The sequence below is a fragment of the Phyllobates terribilis genome, unplaced genomic scaffold (assembly GCF_046119375.1).
Source record: "Phyllobates terribilis strain yellow unplaced genomic scaffold, ASM4611937v1 Scaffold_9__5_contigs__length_417890890, whole genome shotgun sequence".
NCBI classification, from domain to species: domain Eukaryota; kingdom Metazoa; phylum Chordata; class Amphibia; order Anura; family Dendrobatidae; genus Phyllobates; species Phyllobates terribilis.
Window position 1 is genome coordinate 342,282,025 of NW_027362769.1, and position 18,384 is coordinate 342,300,408.

Here is an 18,384-nt window from a genome sequence, read left to right on the forward strand (position 1 = left end):
GTGTACCGTGTGGTGCTCACCCGTATGGCCGGTGACTCGGGGCCTTCTAATGGCTTCCGCTCCACGATGGCGGTGCTGGTCCCACGCGTGTGACCGTGCCTTCGGGTTTCTGGGCCTGAGGACCTGAACTCCCCTGCCGGTCGGCTTCTGCTGCTGGGTAAGAGTTAGTCCCCACAGCCTCGGACGCCGGGTCCGGTAAGAAATCTTCTCAGTCAGGGCGAGCTCTGCAGCTGCCAGCCCCTGACCTGTAGTAGTATTGCTCCCACTGAGCTTCTGCTGTTTCTTCCTATGCTGCTTCTCTGTCTCTACTCTCCTTGACTCCTAACCCTGCTTCAGCCCCGGGTTTTATATAGGGGAAGTTCTTGCCCTCCCAAGACTGGGCAGGAGGTGTGGCATGCACAGGATCCCTGACCAAAGGACCTCCCACCTGCTCTCAGACATAACATCTCTATCACTGTGGCAACCAGACCCCTGGGGTGTCACAGTAGCAGTGTGCAGCACTGATCCTATTAGGCCATCTATACTAAAGCTTCACCAGATTTAAAATTAATAATAATTTTTAGCTGCATCTAGCCCGGAAAATAATTTTGGGGCTCCGAGATGCGCAAGACACATAAGTGCCTTCTTGCTGCACTACCTGCAGCATGACCCTCATATTGTCAGAATTCGAAGTAATCATGACTACTGGGTTGCCACACTCTTAGATCCCCCAAACTTTTCGATCAACCTTTTCATTTTAATAAAGACCAAAAAAATGGTCATTTTTGAAATTATAAGCATTAGTAGGTTGTTAGAAACTGAAATCAAACAGTTTTCAACTCAAAACTTTATTCTAGGTGATGTTACATTTTCACATAGGACCCCTTGTTCGAAAGGAGCTTCTGAACTCTCTCGTCCATTGAATTTGTCAGGTTTTGGATGGTTTCTGCTTCAATTGTTTTGCATGAGGACAGAATACCCTCCCAGAGCTGTTGCTTAGATGTGAACTGCCTCCCGCCATCATAGACACTCCTTTTAATGATGCTCCAAAGGTTCTGAATGGGGTAGAGGTCAGGGGAGCATGGGGGTCACACCATAAGTTTGTCCCCTTTTATGCCCATATCAGCCAGAGATGTAGATGTTTTATGTGCAGCATGAGATGGTGCATTATCATGCAGAAAAATGATCTTGCTGGGAAATACACGGTTCTTCTTCTTGAACCATGGCAGGAAGTGCTGTTTGAGAAAATCCACATACATTATGGAGTTCATCTTTAGCGCCTTCAGGGATCCTAAAGGGGCCGACAATCTCTCTCCCCATGATTCCAGCCCAAAACATTACTCCACCTCCTCCTTGTTGGCGCTGTAGCCGTGTTTGCGTGGGGTGTCCATCAACCAGCCATCCTCCACTCCATCCATCTGGACCATCGAGCGCTGCACGGCACTCATCCGTGAACAAAACAGTTTTGAAATCAGTCTTCATGTAATGTTTGGCCCACTGGAGCCGTTTCTGCTTGTGTGAAGTGGATAGAGGAGGTCGACAGGATGGCGTATGCACAGCTGCAAACCTCTGAAGGACCCTGCATCTTGTTGTTCGGGGGACGTTGGAGGCACAAGCAGCTTCAAAAACTTGTCTGCTGCTATGACAAGGCTTTTTTGCCGCTGCTCTTTCAACCTGACGTAATTGCCTGTAGGAAAGAGTCCTCAATTTGCCCTTATCAGCACGCACACGTGTGTACTGTGAATCAGCTACATACTTCTTGATTGCCAAGACACTTCATCCTGATCATCGCACAATGTTGATTGTAGTCATGCCTTGACCTAAACACTCCACAATTTGCTGCTTCTCAGCAGCCGACACATCCTTTTTCTTTCCCATTTTGGCAGAAAATGTAGGCTGCTTAATAATGTGAGACAGCCTTCTTAAGTAGTCTTGCCTTTCATTGGACACACCTGCCAAACTAATTAGCACAGGTGTCTGCAATTGCTTACAGTGATATAAAGAGCCCTGACACACATCACCATCAATGAGTTTAACTGACAAACAAACAAATTCTTCCCTTATCACTCCTAAACACTTTTTGCATAATAATTTGGAACACAGTGTACATGTGCTTTTCCACAAAACACCAGTGGTTCACGTAGTGAATCTTACAGTTCTAACTTGCCAACCGTGGTCTGTATGGAGTTGTTCAATAAAGGGCCCAAAATTAAGATAACATAGATGGGAGAGGTCTCTATGAATAGGAATTCCTAAGTATTTCATACCCTGTGAGGGCCAGGCAAAGGGAAAGTTGGACTGGATGGAATCCTATATGGATTTGGGGAGGGAGACATCGAGGGCCTCAGACTTCGCTGCATTGATTTTAAAATTTGACCATGTAACAAAGTGATCTATTTCAGCCATAACAGCATGGATGGATACATGTGATTGAGTGATATATACTAGGACATCATCAGCAAATAGAGAGCACTTGTACTCGGTGCCTCCCACCTCAATCCACCTAATATTGGGGTTATGGCGAATTGATGAGAGCAGGTGCTCCGTCAGTAGGATGTATAAGAGAGGGGACAGAGAACATCCCTGCCTTGTCCCATTGGTGATTGTGAAAGGTGATGAAAATGTTCTGACGCGCCCCCTGGGCCTTGGGACACCCGGAGCCGGACCCTTTTTGGTGGATGCTGGTGGCTGTAGTCTCCGTGGCGGCAACCCGGTTCCGTGGCTCAGGGCGGTCAAACCAGTGGCGGAACTATTTATGTGGTTTTGATGTTTAAATGTCCGACTACGCCACCCGTGGATTGCGGTCAGAGTGAACCGCCGCTCCAGGGCAGACCGCTGAGGCTGGTGTTGTGGGTGCAGCAGAGCGTAGCATAACTCCCCACGGGAGGAGTATAGCCTCAGGGCAGTGTATGCGGAGGATGGGGGTGATGGTGCAGGGCAGCAGCAGTAATGACACGGAGTCAGTGATGCAGTCCAGGGCCTTTACTCACAGTTCTTATTATCCAGACCACGTCTGCAGGTAACGGCTGCCCACGTCGTACTGTGCTCACCAGGTGAGGGGCTCAGACAACTCCCAGATAACTTTGGAGTGCTTCACAGGACCCCCTTTTTGTGTCCTTTGTCTGGCCTTTCTTACCAACCCTTCTGTCCGGCTGCCTCGGGCCTCCTCTTGGTAAACTTGGCGCCAGTTTCCCTGACCCTATGTGGTGCCTTCCTAGCGGGTGTAGCGAGGGGCTGCGCCACATAAAATGTCACAGCCTCCTGTTTCTAGCTGAGGGTCGTTTCCTGCCTCCACTAGTTTCGGGGACCGGTCTCCCCCTTTGGCCTGACCCCTCCACTCAGGTGGATTCGGGCGTGCGGTGGCGACTCGCCCGTCCGCACCCCTGAGATCCCTTCGTTCCTCGTTCCTGGAGCCTTCTCCGCTCCTCTTCCTTCCTTCTCCCTCTTCCAGGCCTGGGCCTCTGTTACTAGGCCCGCCTCCGGAGCAGAGCTCATGCAGAGCCCCTGCTCCCTGCCACTTCTGCTCAGACTTCTCTGCACTGAACTAAGATGGTGCCCACCTTTTATACTCCCTTCTCAATGCACCCAGGAACTGCTTCCTCCCTGCTCCTGCACTACAGGGTTCCCCTTCCTCAGTGTTCCCTCCCCCCACTCCAGCCAGGGACAGGGACTGTCGTGCCCATCTCAGGGGCATATTGGTCACCCTGCCCCACGGCAATGTGGTGTAATGCATGCAGGTGTCGGGTCCTGATCCACACTACATCCTTACCTGAGAGTGAGATATCACACCTCTGGGTGAGGTGCAATACCTCTGTAGCAACCGAGCCCTCAGGGTGCTACAGTTCCTTTTATCTTCAGCCTAGGTGACGTATTGCGATACAGGGCCGTGATTTTGGCTATAAAAGGGTCCCCTAGACCCCTACCCCAAGCTTTTTAAGAGAATCATATATGGCGTGCCAGGAGACTCTATGGAATGCTTTCTCAGCATCCAACGAGAGTATCTAATTACAAATTTTTAACTGCATCTATCCCAGGAAATACTTTGTGCCTAGTAGCAGGGTCTGCTAGTCAGCGGATTATCCCGGCTGTTAAGCAAGCTACACCACCTGTAGTTTGGACACTTCATTTTTTCAAAGGAAATGCTTCGGGACCACGGGATACTCAGTGAAGAGCATCAGGAGGCACCCCAAGGCATAGGGGCTCGGACTGGCAGTAGGATGCCTTGCGGTGGACAGCCGAGCTCGATCCTTATAAAAGATTTTAACTGCAGCAGCTTTAGTGGACTCTACTGGAGCTGGAATTACGCGGCTGCTGGCATGAGACTTGCCCTCCAATAGATCCTTGTAAATGGATTTAAAGTGTATTTATTCAAATTAGAGAAACAATTTAAATTAAAAAGCTTAGAGCTGCCTCCACCACAGGGGGGCTCGCTCGACCCACCAGCGGACAGGCACCAGTATTGGGAGAGGGGGGCTGGCCGTCAGGGTTCACCGCGGCTCTGGCACAAACCCGGCGACACGGAGGTGGCACGGGCAGGAGCGGACTGAACGTGTCGGCTTCTCACTTTTTGGATTTTAGAAGGGCATGACATGCCTATATCTGTGTCTCCCCCTCCTTTTACTCCTCCACCTCTTTTCTTTTTGCATGACTATATGTACTTGTCACTTTTCCATGTGTTAGTTGTGTCTTCTGAGCAGTTTGTCAGCTTTTGGACACCTTTGAAGGTGTTTTCTATGTGTTTCTATGTGTTTTTGTTTGCCTGCCATTGGTTTTAACGGTGTTCGAAGGTGTTCGACGAACCGAACCGAACTCGAACACTACGGGGGTGGCTCAACACTAATCCTTAGCCACAACCGTGGCTGTGGCCAGCAGCGGTCATGGGTCTGCAGCTCGCAGGGGCAGCAAGGGTTGCCTAGCATGGGCCTTTTTTGTCACTGCAAAGGATGAGCCAACTAAAATTATCTGCAAACTTTGCGATAAAAAACACAGTAGAGGGAAAAACTGCAATAATTTGAATACTACATGCATGAACGTTCACATGCTCAAACAACATTCTTTATGCTGGGAATCTTACTGCGCTGAAAGGCGGACCAGCGCACCCCAACAACCATCAGCTGCCCCATCAAACGCATCCGCTGCTTCTTCCTCCTCCTTAGTTACCGTGCCAAGTATTGTCATGCAGGTCTCCCATCGCAGAAACGCCCGATTCTTTACCCGCTCCAGTCAGGCTGAGTGACAGCCCGTCAGATATAACGGAAGAGGACATGCCTGCTGTGTTCGTTTTACCGAGCACACCGCATGTTTCTCAATCCACCGTAACATCTGCACCTCATTCACACTCCACCAGTTTTTCCGGTTCACCATACTCCGCCCTCTGGTTGCTGTAGGGGCAGGCGGGGAAGGGGCAGCAACTATGCCAGCAGAAACAAGCTCTGACGCAGTATGTCATGATGTATAGCTTGGGGCAACGCAGTACGAACTTGGGGCATATCACGTTTGCGGAGTTGGAACAGATTAAGGACCTCTGCACCCTTCTGCACGGTTTTGAAATGGCTACTAAACTTGTTAGCACTGACGATGCCATCTTCAGCATCACTATTCCGGTCATATACATGCTGGAGCAAACTTTGAATAACCTGCGGCAGGAGGTGGTGACCCCAGAAGAAGAGGAGGATGCGGAAGGGATACCAATGTCTCAAATTTTCAGACTGTCGTCACACAGGCGGATGCCAAGTGACGATGGATTACAGTGATCGACGGGGTTTGGTGATACCAGGCAAACTGTTAGTGAAGGTGCAAGAGCCAAGGAACTAATGGAGGAGGAAGAGGTGATGCGCGAGCAGCTGTCAGAGGATGAACAAGATAATCATCCCCTCTCGTTTGAACGTGGTTGGCAGGAGGGGACGGAGGAAACAAGCATCAGTGTTATGCAGCCCACAATATAGCCTGGCTTTGGACCTACTGGAAGAGCCCGACATATGAGTGCCTTCTTGATGCACTATCTGCAACATGATCCCCATATAGTTAGGATTCAAAATAATGCTGACTACTGGGTTGCCACTCTGTTAGATCCACGTTATAAGAGTCAATTTTGCCAGATGCTTCCCACCCTGGAAAGGGACCCGCTTATGTTGGAGCATCGAAACAAGCTTTTAAGCAACCTTAATAGAGATTTTCCCCAAGATAACAGTGAGGCACACAATGTGTAGCTGTAGTCTTTCAACCTCCGGCACGTCAGTTCGTCGATGCCAAAACATTAGCAGCAGCAGAGTAAGTGGCGGAAGCAATTTCTGGCAGTCCTTTCACACATTTTTTGCACCATCTCGTGCACCAGCACAACAGAGTACAAGTCTGACACGTGGTGAACGACTGGAGATTATGGTGGAGGAGTTTCTAGAGCTTAATATGAATACCATTAGGGATGATTTTGATCCTTTTACATTTTGGTCTTCAAAAATGGATGAATGGCCTGAGCTCGCCTCTCACGCCATTGAGGTTTTATCATGCCCGGCAGCCAGCGTTCACTCTGAACGTGTCTTCAGCGCTGCTGGTAGTGTCTTGATGGATAAGCGCACCTGGCTGTCTCCTGAAAGTGTAGACTGCCTAACTTTCATCAAGACGAACAAGTCATGGATATCCAAGGACTTTGGCACCCCAATTGCAGACTGTACAGAGTAGTTGATGTTGCTATTTTGAGTTTGCTGCATTGATCTCTTGAAATTGAAGTCTGTGATATGGCTTCTGTGCATGCTCTTGCTGCTGCTGCTGCAGATTTTAGACCCTAATTTTGGGAAATGTGGAGAATTCTGATTGTGTCTCCATCCATTGGGTTGGCTGTAATGGGACAGGTTTGGGTCTGCTTTAAACTACTTGTAGTCTGATGACATTGATGCCACTTTGGTGGTATTAGGCCCTCATTTAGGGCAATGTGAACACTTTTAATTAGGTCTCCATCTCCTGGGTTGGCTGAACTGGAAGAGGTGTGGGTCTTATTTACTCTATTTCTACTGTAGTGAAATTGATTAGACATTGCTAGTGTCTGCCACTATTTTTTTTTAAATGTGGAGAATCCTGATTGGGTCTCCATCTAATGGGTTGGCTGTAGAGGAACTGGTTTTGGCCTCCTTTGTAATACTTATACTCTAGTGAAATTTATGCCACTTCGGTGGTGTTAGTCCCTTATTTAGGGCAATGTGAACACTCCTGGTTAAGTCTCCAATGTGGGGAATCCTGAATGGGTCTCCATCCATTGGGTTGACTGTAGTGGAAGAGGTTTTGGTCTCCATGCATTTCTATAGTAATATTGTAGTGAAATTGAGCATTTGTTGCAGATATTGTTCTTCCCAAACGGGTACACAAACGTGATAAACTCTAAATTGATTTTCAATAAACAACCATCAGCCGCCCCATCAAACACCTCTGCTGCTGCTTCCTCCTCCTCTGTTACTGTGCTAAGATATGTCACGCAGGTATCCGATAGAACCAGCTGTATACCCCTGACAGTTAGGCTGAGTGACATCTTTAAGTGAAGCGGACATGCCTGTTGTGATTGTTTCTCTGAGCACACCACACATTTCTCAATCCACCATAACATCTCTGCCTGCACCTCACTCATGGTCTATCGGTTTGTCCATTTCACCATACTCTGCCCTCTCTCAGCACTACAGCCAGCCCTCAATCCCACTGTTGTAGTCACGTAAAAGATTGTTTCATCCTACACTTGACAAAGCTAAGAGGTTGAACTCCACCATCTCCAATCTGTTGGCCATGGAAATGGTGGTCTTAGGCCCTATTTTTTTTAATGTAAACACTTCTGATTGAGTCTGCATCTCCTGGGTTGGCTGTAGTGGGACAGGTATGGGTCTGCGTTAAACTACTTGTACTCTCATGACATTTATGCCACTTCAGTGTTGTTAGGCCCTCATTTAGGGCAATGTGAACACTCATGGCTAGGTCTCCATCTCCTTGGTTGGCTGTACTGGAAGAGGTGTGGGTCTTATTTACCTTATTTCTACTGTAGTGAAATTGATTAGACATTGCTAGTGTCTGCCACTAATTTTTTGAAATGTGGGGAATCCTGATTGGGTCTCCATCTATTGGGTTGGCTGTAGTGGAACCTTCCTATTCTGCAGTCTATGTTGTGTAAGGTTGCGTACCAGTCCTTGCTGCACTCCTGCTACAGACTCTGCCTGCTGAACTCCTGATACAGACTCTGCCTGCTGCACTCCTGATACAGACTCTGCCTGCTGCACTCTGATACAGACTCTACCTGCTGCACTCCTGATACAGACTCTGCCTGCTGAACTCCTGATACAGACTCTGCCTGCTGCACTCCTGCTGCAGACTCTGCCTGCTGCAGTCTGATACAGACTCTGCTTGCTGCACTCCTACTACAGACTCTGCCTGCTGCACTCTGATACAGACTCTGCCTGCTGCACTCCTGATACAGAATCTGCCTGCTGCACTCCTGCTACAGACTCTGCCTGCTGCACTCCTGATACAGACTCTGCCTGCTGCACTCTGATACAGACTCTGCCTGCTGCACTCCTGATACAGACTCTGCCTGCTGCACTCCAGATACAGACTCTGCCTGCTGAACTCTTATACAGACTCTGCCTTCTGCACACCTAATACAGACTCTACCTGCTGCACTCTGATACAGACTCAGCCTGTGGCAGTCCTGATACAGACTCTGCCTGCTGCACTCTGATACAGACTCTGCCTTCTGCACTCCAGATACAGACTCTGCCTGCTGAACTCTTATACAGACTCTGCCTGCTGAACTCTGATACAAACTCTGCCTGCTGCACTCTGATGCAGACTCTGCCTGCTGCACTCTAATACAGACTCTGCCTGCTGCACTCTGATACAGACTTTGCCTGCTGCACTCTGATACAGACTCAGCCTGCTGCACTCCTGATACAGGCTCTGCCTGCTGCACTCTGATACAGACTCTGCCTGCTGCACTCTGATACAGACTCAGCCTGCTGCACTCCTGATATAGACTCTGCCTGCTGCACTCCTGATACAGACTCTGCCTGCTGCACTCTGATACAGACTCTGCCTGCTGCACTCTGATACAGACTTTGCCTGCTGCACTCTGATACAGACTCTGCCTGCTGCACTCCTGATACAGGCTCTGCCTACTGCACTCCTGATACAGACTCTGCCTGCTGCACTCTGATACAGACTCTGCCTGCTGCACTCTGATACAGACTCAGCCTGCTGCACTCCTGATACAGGCTCTGCCTGCTGCACTCTGATACAGACTCTGCCTGCTGCACTCTTATACATACTCTGCTTGCTGCACTCTGATACAGACTCTGCCTTCTGTCAATTTATGGCACTTCCCTGGTGTCTACACCTAATTTGATGCGTTTTGGCAACTTTTGGTCCCGTTTCTAGGTGTTGTCTATGCATTTTTTTGGTCCCCCCATTGACTCCTATTGAATTTGGAAATGTTCGATGATCATTCGGCGAATAAATTCGGTGAATATCAATTTGTTCGGCGAACTTTTCCAAACCAAACATTGAAATGGTCGCTCATGCCTAGTCTTTAGGCCTTTTGTTCCCTGACTTTAGTGCTAAGGCAACATACCTTGATCATGTCAAGATTTTTGCATATTTCCCCAGTTTTATGGTCCGAACAGCAACTGTGGCTTGTTGGAAGTTTACCTTTATTAGCTCTGTTAAAGTGACATTGTGGTTTGAACATACAATTTTTGTCTTTACAAAGTACCATTCAAATTAATGTTTTATATAACTAAAAAAATATATTTTACAGCTTTCTGAGAAGTATGGCGAAATATTTACTTTGCATTTTGGACCCAAGAAAATGGTGATACTTGCTGGATATAAGATTATAAAAGAAGCACTTGTTACGCGAGCTGAGGATTTTGGAGAACGGGCGATTTCTCCAATCTTCGATGTTTTCTCTAATGGACATGGTATTTAAAGAACTATAATACTGTGCATTTTATTAATTGTAAAATTCACAAAGGTGACCTGTTAGGGGAGCAGAATACTTTAAAGTCCAGTAACTATAGATGATTATTGTAATAGAAGATTCACTAAAAACATCAATAAACGTCATTTCTGAGCAAATATTATGAATTGAAGGACACTCTAAACATCGATGCCAATTCTTAGAGGATGTGTAATCACTTCAGAAAGGCGTAATGGCTAGTGTCTATAATTCTGCATTCTGCTTTTCCTACATTATTGTCATCATCATCATCATCATCAATTTACTTCCTTTTTCTCCTTTTCATTTACTTTTTTTAAACATTTTTTTGTGAATTTTACACTAAAAAATTGACATTAAAATGAAGCTGCTGATATTTATTGAACAAATCCAGGGGAACAAACACCCGAAAATTATTTATCAGTCAAGGGTGAACATGAATAAGAAAGACACAAAAGAATAAGGGAGGGGATGGAGGCAGTCAGGATGTTCCTAGAAAGTAGCCAACAGTCCTGTTTTTAATAGTAATCTACTGTTTCCTGCATCTCTTTCTATTTCACCTCCTTTTACTTCTTTACATCATTCTTCTTCCATTTCCTGCTTCTCATTCATTTTCCTCATCATCATCATGTTCATTCTTCTTAGTTTTTGTTTTCCTCTTTTCTTTGATTTTATCTTTCGTATCTAATTATTCATCTACTTCATCATTCTCTTAACTTTTTTTTATCTTATTTTCACCTTATCTTATTCATTTCTTCTTTTCCATCTCATTCATCATCATCGTTATAATAATCATCATCTTTATTATTCTTCCTTCACCTTTTTCTTCTCCATAATAATTATCATCTTCTTTCTACTTTTCTTCCTTCATTTCTTCTTCCTCATCCATCATGTTCTCCAGCTTTCTTCTTCAGCTTTATCATAATTTTCTTCATTCTCTCTCTTACTTTTCCTGTTTTTTTAATCCTTTACTTTTTATTTTTTTGTCCTCACTTTCTCCATCTTTTCTGTAACCATCATCTTTTTCTTTTCTTCTTCTTCTCTTTCCTCATACTTTTGCGTTATTTTCTTCTTTCTCATTATTACTTTAATAATTATTGTGTATGAAAACCTCAATTTTGTCAATTTACAATCATTTTCAAAATTTGTGGGTTTTACGGGTTTTATTTATAAATCCAATTGTTAATTCACAGAAATTAACTTCTTCAACTTTTAAAGAAACCACTTGTTGGATTGTTTAGATTACAAGGCTATTTTCTGTTCAGTATGATTAATTGATACTTCCCAAGTTTTTCATATTTAACTATATTTTAGGTATTATATTTTCTAATGGAGAAACATGGAAATCCATGAGGAGGTTCACCATATCAACACTTCGAGACTTTGGAATGGGGAAGAAAAGTGTGGAAGCCAGAATTCAAAATGAATTAATGCCCCTTATAGAAAGTATTAAATCTCACAATGGTAAGTTACATCATTCACAATTATCTCATAGCTTTTATGTACTCTAACTTTTTGTCTGTCTCTTTCTACAACCCGTTCTTCAGAATCCATGTGGGATACATCTGCAGCATCTAAACATATCATTAGGATTTCAATTGTTATTCAGGCTGTAGGTTTGCTCCAATTATGACTTGGTAGTTTCAGTGATCTACTGTCATTACTGAGGGTAGTTTAACTTGGGGTTACAAATGACCTTTTATATTAAGTAATTGTTTATATATCTTTAGTTTTTTATTGATATTTTATTTTATTGTTTATATAACTTTTTTATTATTATTTTAGGTAAACCATTCAATATTCACTTGCTGATAAGCAGTGCAGTTTCCAATGTAATCTGCTCTATTATCTTTGGGAAAAGGTTTGAATATGATGATCCAATGTTTGAAAGTTTAATTAAAATGTTACATGAAAATGCCAGACTGGCTGGTACACCTACAGTGATGGTGAGAAAACTCTCAGATCTTATACCTAACCCTTTTAGTGACTGCTCAGAAGTTGTAGTTTCAGGGTCACCTTTAGGATTAATGGCAGTGCAATCATGAGTAGTGTTCAGTGAATTTGTTCGGCATTCCAAATTCGTGTTCGGGGTTCCGGCTTGTTCGCACCAAAAAATCGACTCCGCCCAGAAACATCCCCGATTTGCCACGCTGTCACGCAGATGTTAGGGGAGCTTTTGTTGACTTTGGCTTCAATAAATTGTTTGAGATGAGGAAATCACTACTGCATGCTTCTACTTAAATGCCCTAGTTTCATGATAAAATATCACTATCGTGAACTTTTTACGTTTTCCATAAATTTCACTTGAAAGCCAAATATCCCTAACTTTTTGTGAGTAGTGTATATTGCAAAATGTGCACTCTGCTTTCAATAATGAATATAAGGTATCATCCCATAGCTGTTCTTCGTATTTCATGTAACTGAATAAGGAGCTTTTTAATTCTCTTACTGATATATGGTGCAGAGTATATTATAGTACATAGATATGTTGCTAGTCAGAAATGTAGAGTTCTTGAACAATTAAAGGGAACTAAATAACCTGTTGATTAAATCAGGTTTTTGTATTAAATGTGTTTTTGTGTTTTGTATAGAAGCATCTAATGAGCATATGCAGAGGTCATTGTTATTGGTGGATCCTGTGTAATCAGCTGTGTATAGAGGTGTTACCTGTCATTGTAATCCTGCCTCTGATGATATGGAGTCTGCTGCAAACTCTACCTGAACACACATGAAATATGAATCTAAAAAAGCCCCAGTGGCCAATGTGAAAATTGCAAGAATACTATTTTTTTTAAATAAAGATTTTAATAGTAAAAAGAAAAAAAACGTAACACAAAAACCTGGTTTAAACAGTAAGTCATTTACTGATTATAGATTCCCTATAAGTGAATTATTTTTAGGTAATTCAGTTCAAGACCGCTTTACATAGAGTCCGTTATCTCAATTATTCCGCTTGATTCAGTTCAAAGTGAGTTGAATGTTCTCTGTCACATACAGTGGGCCATACCTAACAGAACCTCTCATCAATCAAGGACTTACTTATTTGGCGCTTATACTCAGTTACTCATCATCACTCCTGTCATTCAGAGGTTCTCATAAACATACTGTACATACAAAAATTCACAAAAAACGCACAGCCTGAATACTGGACCCAGGGATTAGATTCATAATATTCTACAGTGCTGTACAGAGATTGCCATTACTCTTATCAGTTCTTGTCCTCAACGAGAGTCACAATCTAAATCTGTCTTTTGTTCACATACACACTAGGACCAATGAGCCTACCCATATGTTGTATGGAGTATGGGAAGAAAGTGGAGAACCTCGAGGAAACCCATGCAAACATACAGGGAGAACATATGAACTTAGGTTCCATTAACACAAGTTTTGCGTATATGTTTTGTGTTTTATTATTTGCTTGTTTTTTTTGCATATAGAATGCATACCTATTATAGGCTATGACCTTTTTCATATACACAAAGTCATGTCTGATTTAGATCCATTTTGGGATAAAATTTACCGATTTCAGTGTATTTGTGCAATGTCCCTTTTTCACTGACTAATGCTAGTAGAAGCTTAGGAAACCTCAATCTGTTTTTTTTCATATGAGAAAAATGGATGACACACATGAATGTCAAAAAAAATCCATCCACACTGACCAAAAATGAATAAAAATTGGATCCACTACACTGATAAAAGTCATGTAAAAAAAAACTGAACGGGGCCCAGTTCAGAGATTTCACTTGGCTGGATTCTAACCTAGGCTCCTAGTGATGTAGGGTGTAGCGCTAACCACCGACAGGCCGAGCTGCTCCCAGTATACACCGTTATTGAGATGATCTGTACTTTTTGTTGCAAGAATATCTAAAGAGGAATTGTTGATTTCCACAGCTGTATAATTATTATCCCTTCCTCGGATCACTCCTTGGCCTGCATAAGAAAGTAAAGCAGAACATACAAGATCTGACGAGTTTTATTTCCCAATGTTCAAAGAATCGGTGACTGGATTTTGATGCAAATGACATCACGGGATATATCGATGCATATCTTCTGAAGCAGGAACAGGTGCGTTGTAGCTGTTTTTGTTCTGATCCAAAGTCAGATATGCCGGATCACCAGTGAGACCAAATTAAGAGATTAGGCCCTCAAAATAATGAGTACTTGGAGAAAAGAATGCACACTTGTTGGGAGCAGATTAATTTCTGTTTATTCACACTGAGAATACACTATCTCTTATATCATTTATAAACAATGTAACACATGGAGCCCCCCAACCCTTTTACCCAGGTCATGATGACTTTATTTATCATGTACCCATAACATGTTTTTGCTGAATGTTAAAAACATTGCGTATGAGGTAAGAAGTGTAAAATCCTTGACTATAAGACTATAAGGCTAGGTAACATAAAAAATCTAGAACAGAGAGTAAAAACATTAACCCTTCTATATCAATTTCCCCCCTTTTGTAAATGGTATAACCTGTTGCTACAAGGTTAACTGGTGACCACAAAGGAGCTACTGCCTTATGGGTCTAGTACCCATAAGGGGGCTTCCTACCTGCTGTACCCATCCACCTTTAGTGTGGACACCCACTTACCCCATCAGCATTGATTATCTGGGGTCTATAATACACTATGGATGGTTCAGCATTAGATTTCTTGACACATACAGTACAGACCAAAAGTTTGGACATACCTTCTCATTTAAAGATTTTTCTGTATTTTCATGACTATGAAAATTGTACATTCACACTGAAGGCATCAAAACTATGAATTAACACATGTGGAATTATATACTTAACAAAAAAGTGTGAAACAACTGAAAATATGTCTTATATTCTAGGTTCTTCAAAGTAGCCACCTTTTGCTTTGATGACTGCTTTGCACACTCTTGGCATTCTCTTAATGAGCTTCAAGAGATAGTCACCAGAAATGGTTTTCACTTCACAGGTGTGCCCTGTCAGGTTTAATAAGTGGGATTTCTGGCCTTATAAATGGGATTGGGACCATCAGTTGTGTTGTGCAGAAGTCTGGTGGATACACAGCTGATAGTCCTACTGAATAGACTGTTAGAATTTGTATTATGGCAAGAAAAAAGCTGCTAAGTAAAGAAAAACGAGTGGCCATCATTACTTTAAGAAATGAAGGTCAGTCAGTGCGAAAAATTGGGAAAACTTTGAAAGTGTCCCCAAGTGCAGTTGCATAAACCATCAAGCGCTACAAAGAAACTGGCTCACATGAGGACCGCCCCAGGAAAGGAAGACCAAGAGTCACCTCTGCTCCTGCTCCTGAGGATACGTTTATCCGAGTCACAAGCCTCAGAAATCACAGGTTAACAGCAGCTCAGATTGGAGACCAGGTCAATGCCACACAGAGTTCTAGCAGCAGACACATCTCTTCAACAACTGTTAAGAGGAGACTTTGTGCAGCAGGCCTTCATGGTAAAATAGCTGCTAGGAAACCACTGCTAAGGACAGGCAACAAGCAGAAGAGACTTGTTTGGGCTAAAGAACACAAGGAATGGACATTAGACCAGTGGAAATCAGTGCTTTGGTCTGATGAGTCCAAATTTGAGATCTTTGGTTCCAACCACCGTGTCTTTGTGCGACGCAGAAAAGGTGAACGGATGGACTCTACATGCCTGGTTCCCACAGTGAAGCATGAAGGAGGAGGTGTGATGGTGTGGGGGTGCTTTGCTGGTGACACTCTTGGGGATTTATTCAAAATTGTAGGCATACTGAACCAGCATGGCTACCACAGCATCTTGCAGCGGCATGCTATTCCATCTGGTTTGCGTTTAGTTGGACCATCATTTATTTTTCAACAGGACAATGACCCCAAACACACCTCCAGGCTGTGTAAAGGCCATTTGAACAAGAAGGAGAGTGATGGGGTGCTACGCCAGATGACCTGGCCTCCACAGACACCAGACCTGAACCCAATCGAGATGGTTTGGGGTGAGCTGGACCGCAGAGTGAAGGCAAAAGGGCCAACAAGTGCTAAGCATCTCTGGGAACTCCTTCAAGATTGTTGGAAGATCATTTCCCGTGACTACCTCTTGAAGCTCATCAAGAGAATGCCAAGAGTGTGCAAAGCAGTCATCAAAGCAAAAGGTGGCTACTTTGAAGAACCTAGAATATAAGACATATTTTCAGTTGTTTCACACTTTTTTGTTAAGTATATAATTCCACATGTGTTAATTCATAGTTTTGATGCCTTCAGTGTGAATGTACAATTTTCATAGTCATGAAAATACAGAAAAATCTTTAAATGAGAAGGTGTGTCCAAACTTTTGGTCTGTACTGTACCTTATTTAATAGCTTGGGTAATACATATACAGCATTTTTATGGTTACATAGAGCAATAAACAAAACAATAAAATCTATATGCAAGTCTGTACAATGCCACCCACCAGGAGTCTCTTAGGCCATTTCATATTTAACTGAATACAGGGATTAGTGACCCATCTGCCTATAGTTAATGTGGCAGATACGTCACGAGGCACATCTTTTCCCCAAAAGTTAGATTGAGTCCAGGCCTCATTGTGTATGCAGTGTGGTATTAATACCTCCCATTACTCCAGAGGTAAGTACGGCATAGTCCTTGCAGATACTGGGCTCTGTGTGCAGATCCAACAGTGCTTTGGCTTTTCTCCTTCCATGTACTTTATAAGAAAAGCATGATGTCAAATAAGTTTGTTGTCCAAGTCCATATTTAAAAGTTTATCCAGTGTCTCTGTAGGGTACAATAATCCTGCTACTCCCAGTAAGGTGATTAGTAGAGCAGTCATTCTGCAGGTGAAGTGACCTTTTTGCATTGACTGGCCTGTATCCAGGTGGGCTTTCCCTTAAGTTTTACTGAGGTGGATGTGGTCAGCTGGACATGGAACGGGCCATCAAACCGTGGATCTAGGCTCATTCTCACGTGTCTGCTTATGACGACCCAGTCACCTGGATTCAGTTGAGGCACGCCTGCACTTGCATTAGGATCTGGAGTGGATGAAAACACATGTTTATGCACCACAATTAAGTCTTCTCCCCTACTAGACCAGCTCCATGGACAGTGGGAATGCTCATGCGACTCTCTGACCCAATAAAACCTGGTGACTAAAGTAGGAAGGCCCAGGTGTGATAGACCTCTCACCTACTAGACCAGTTGTGCAGTTGGCTACTCCCCTCTGCTGATCCTTAACTAGCTTGACAACAACTACACAAGTAGAAGCAGGTAAAAACACACACTGATGTCCAAACAATCATTTCCAAGTCTAAAATAGGCACAATATTTTGATATTTCCTTCAGCGGTAGTGCAACACTGTCTCTTTAAAAGCAAACAATTCTAAATTTTCTTCAGCACAGAAAACTTGCACGCAGCTTCACCCTGTCCCAATAGCATCAGCAGAGATAAGAACAGAGAAGCAGAAAGAATATAGCAGCTCTAGCGGTTTCTTAACAGACTTAAACTACTTCTTCAAAACCTTCATCCTGATTCTCAGGGTAATGAAACCAAGGTAGTTCACTATAATGGCAGATCACTGAATAATCTGAATAATCTGACTACCTCTGGCCCAACAAATACAGGAACCTGTCCACTATCATACCATTTACTAGATGGGCTTCATTATCCGATAATCTCAGGTGTAGATTAAAATATCTATCCGTCCTGGACCAAGTGAGAAAATTGGGAAATTCCAGTTATCAGGAATCCACATGAAAATCCTATAGGGCTCGGCCCTTTGGCAAACTATTCCCAGGAAACCTATGCACCTTTCACAGAATTGTCTTAAACTATTCATTCAGGCGAGCTCATTCAAGAATCTATTTCCCAGCGATCTGAAATCATCTGACCGCTTTACATAGAGTCCGTTATCTCAATCACTCCGCCTGATTCAGTTCAAAGTGAGTTGAATGTCCTCTGCCACAAACAGTGGACGAGTTGAATGTCCTCTGTCTGTCACATACAGTGGACCATACATACCTGCCAATCCAGAATGACCACAGCAATAGAATGAAAATGATAAAGTCTGCTCAACTATAAACTCCATCCCGGTGTTTCCTCCTTTCTGCTCAGATAGCAGCAGGCTGCTGCATTGAACACAGCTTCAGACCAAAATCCAGCGAGTGAGGAGACTCCAGCGATGTGGTGTAATTAAAATTTCCATTTATTTGAAGGATGAAATTTCCATAAAAAATGCACTTACAAAGAGAACCAATTCACACCATATGGGCAAACAGTGCTCTTTTGTATTTATACCCTGCTTGTATTCCAATGTATGTACCATGATTAAGGCTTTTTTAAGCCGAAACGCGTAGCGTTTTTTTTTACTCTGTTTGCCCATATGGTGTGTATTGGCTCTCTTTGTAAGTGCATTTTTTATGGAAATATCATCCTTCAAATAAATGGAAATTTTAATTACACCACATCGCTGGAGTCTCCTCACTGAC

General features: G+C 43.5%; 1 protein-coding gene across 1 annotated transcript in view; it reads left to right on the plus strand.

The window, feature by feature from the left end:
* Positions 1 to 18,384, plus strand: part of LOC141162202 (cytochrome P450 2K1-like) — a 200,761-nt gene that overhangs the window by 100,054 nt on the left and 82,323 nt on the right. The window contains exons 2-4 of the mRNA XM_073648050.1: positions 9,764 to 9,926; positions 11,258 to 11,407; positions 11,729 to 11,889. Coding sequence (XP_073504151.1) covers positions 9,764 to 9,926; positions 11,258 to 11,407; positions 11,729 to 11,889 — 474 coding nt within the window. The remainder of the gene's footprint in view (positions 1 to 9,763; positions 9,927 to 11,257; positions 11,408 to 11,728; positions 11,890 to 18,384) is intronic.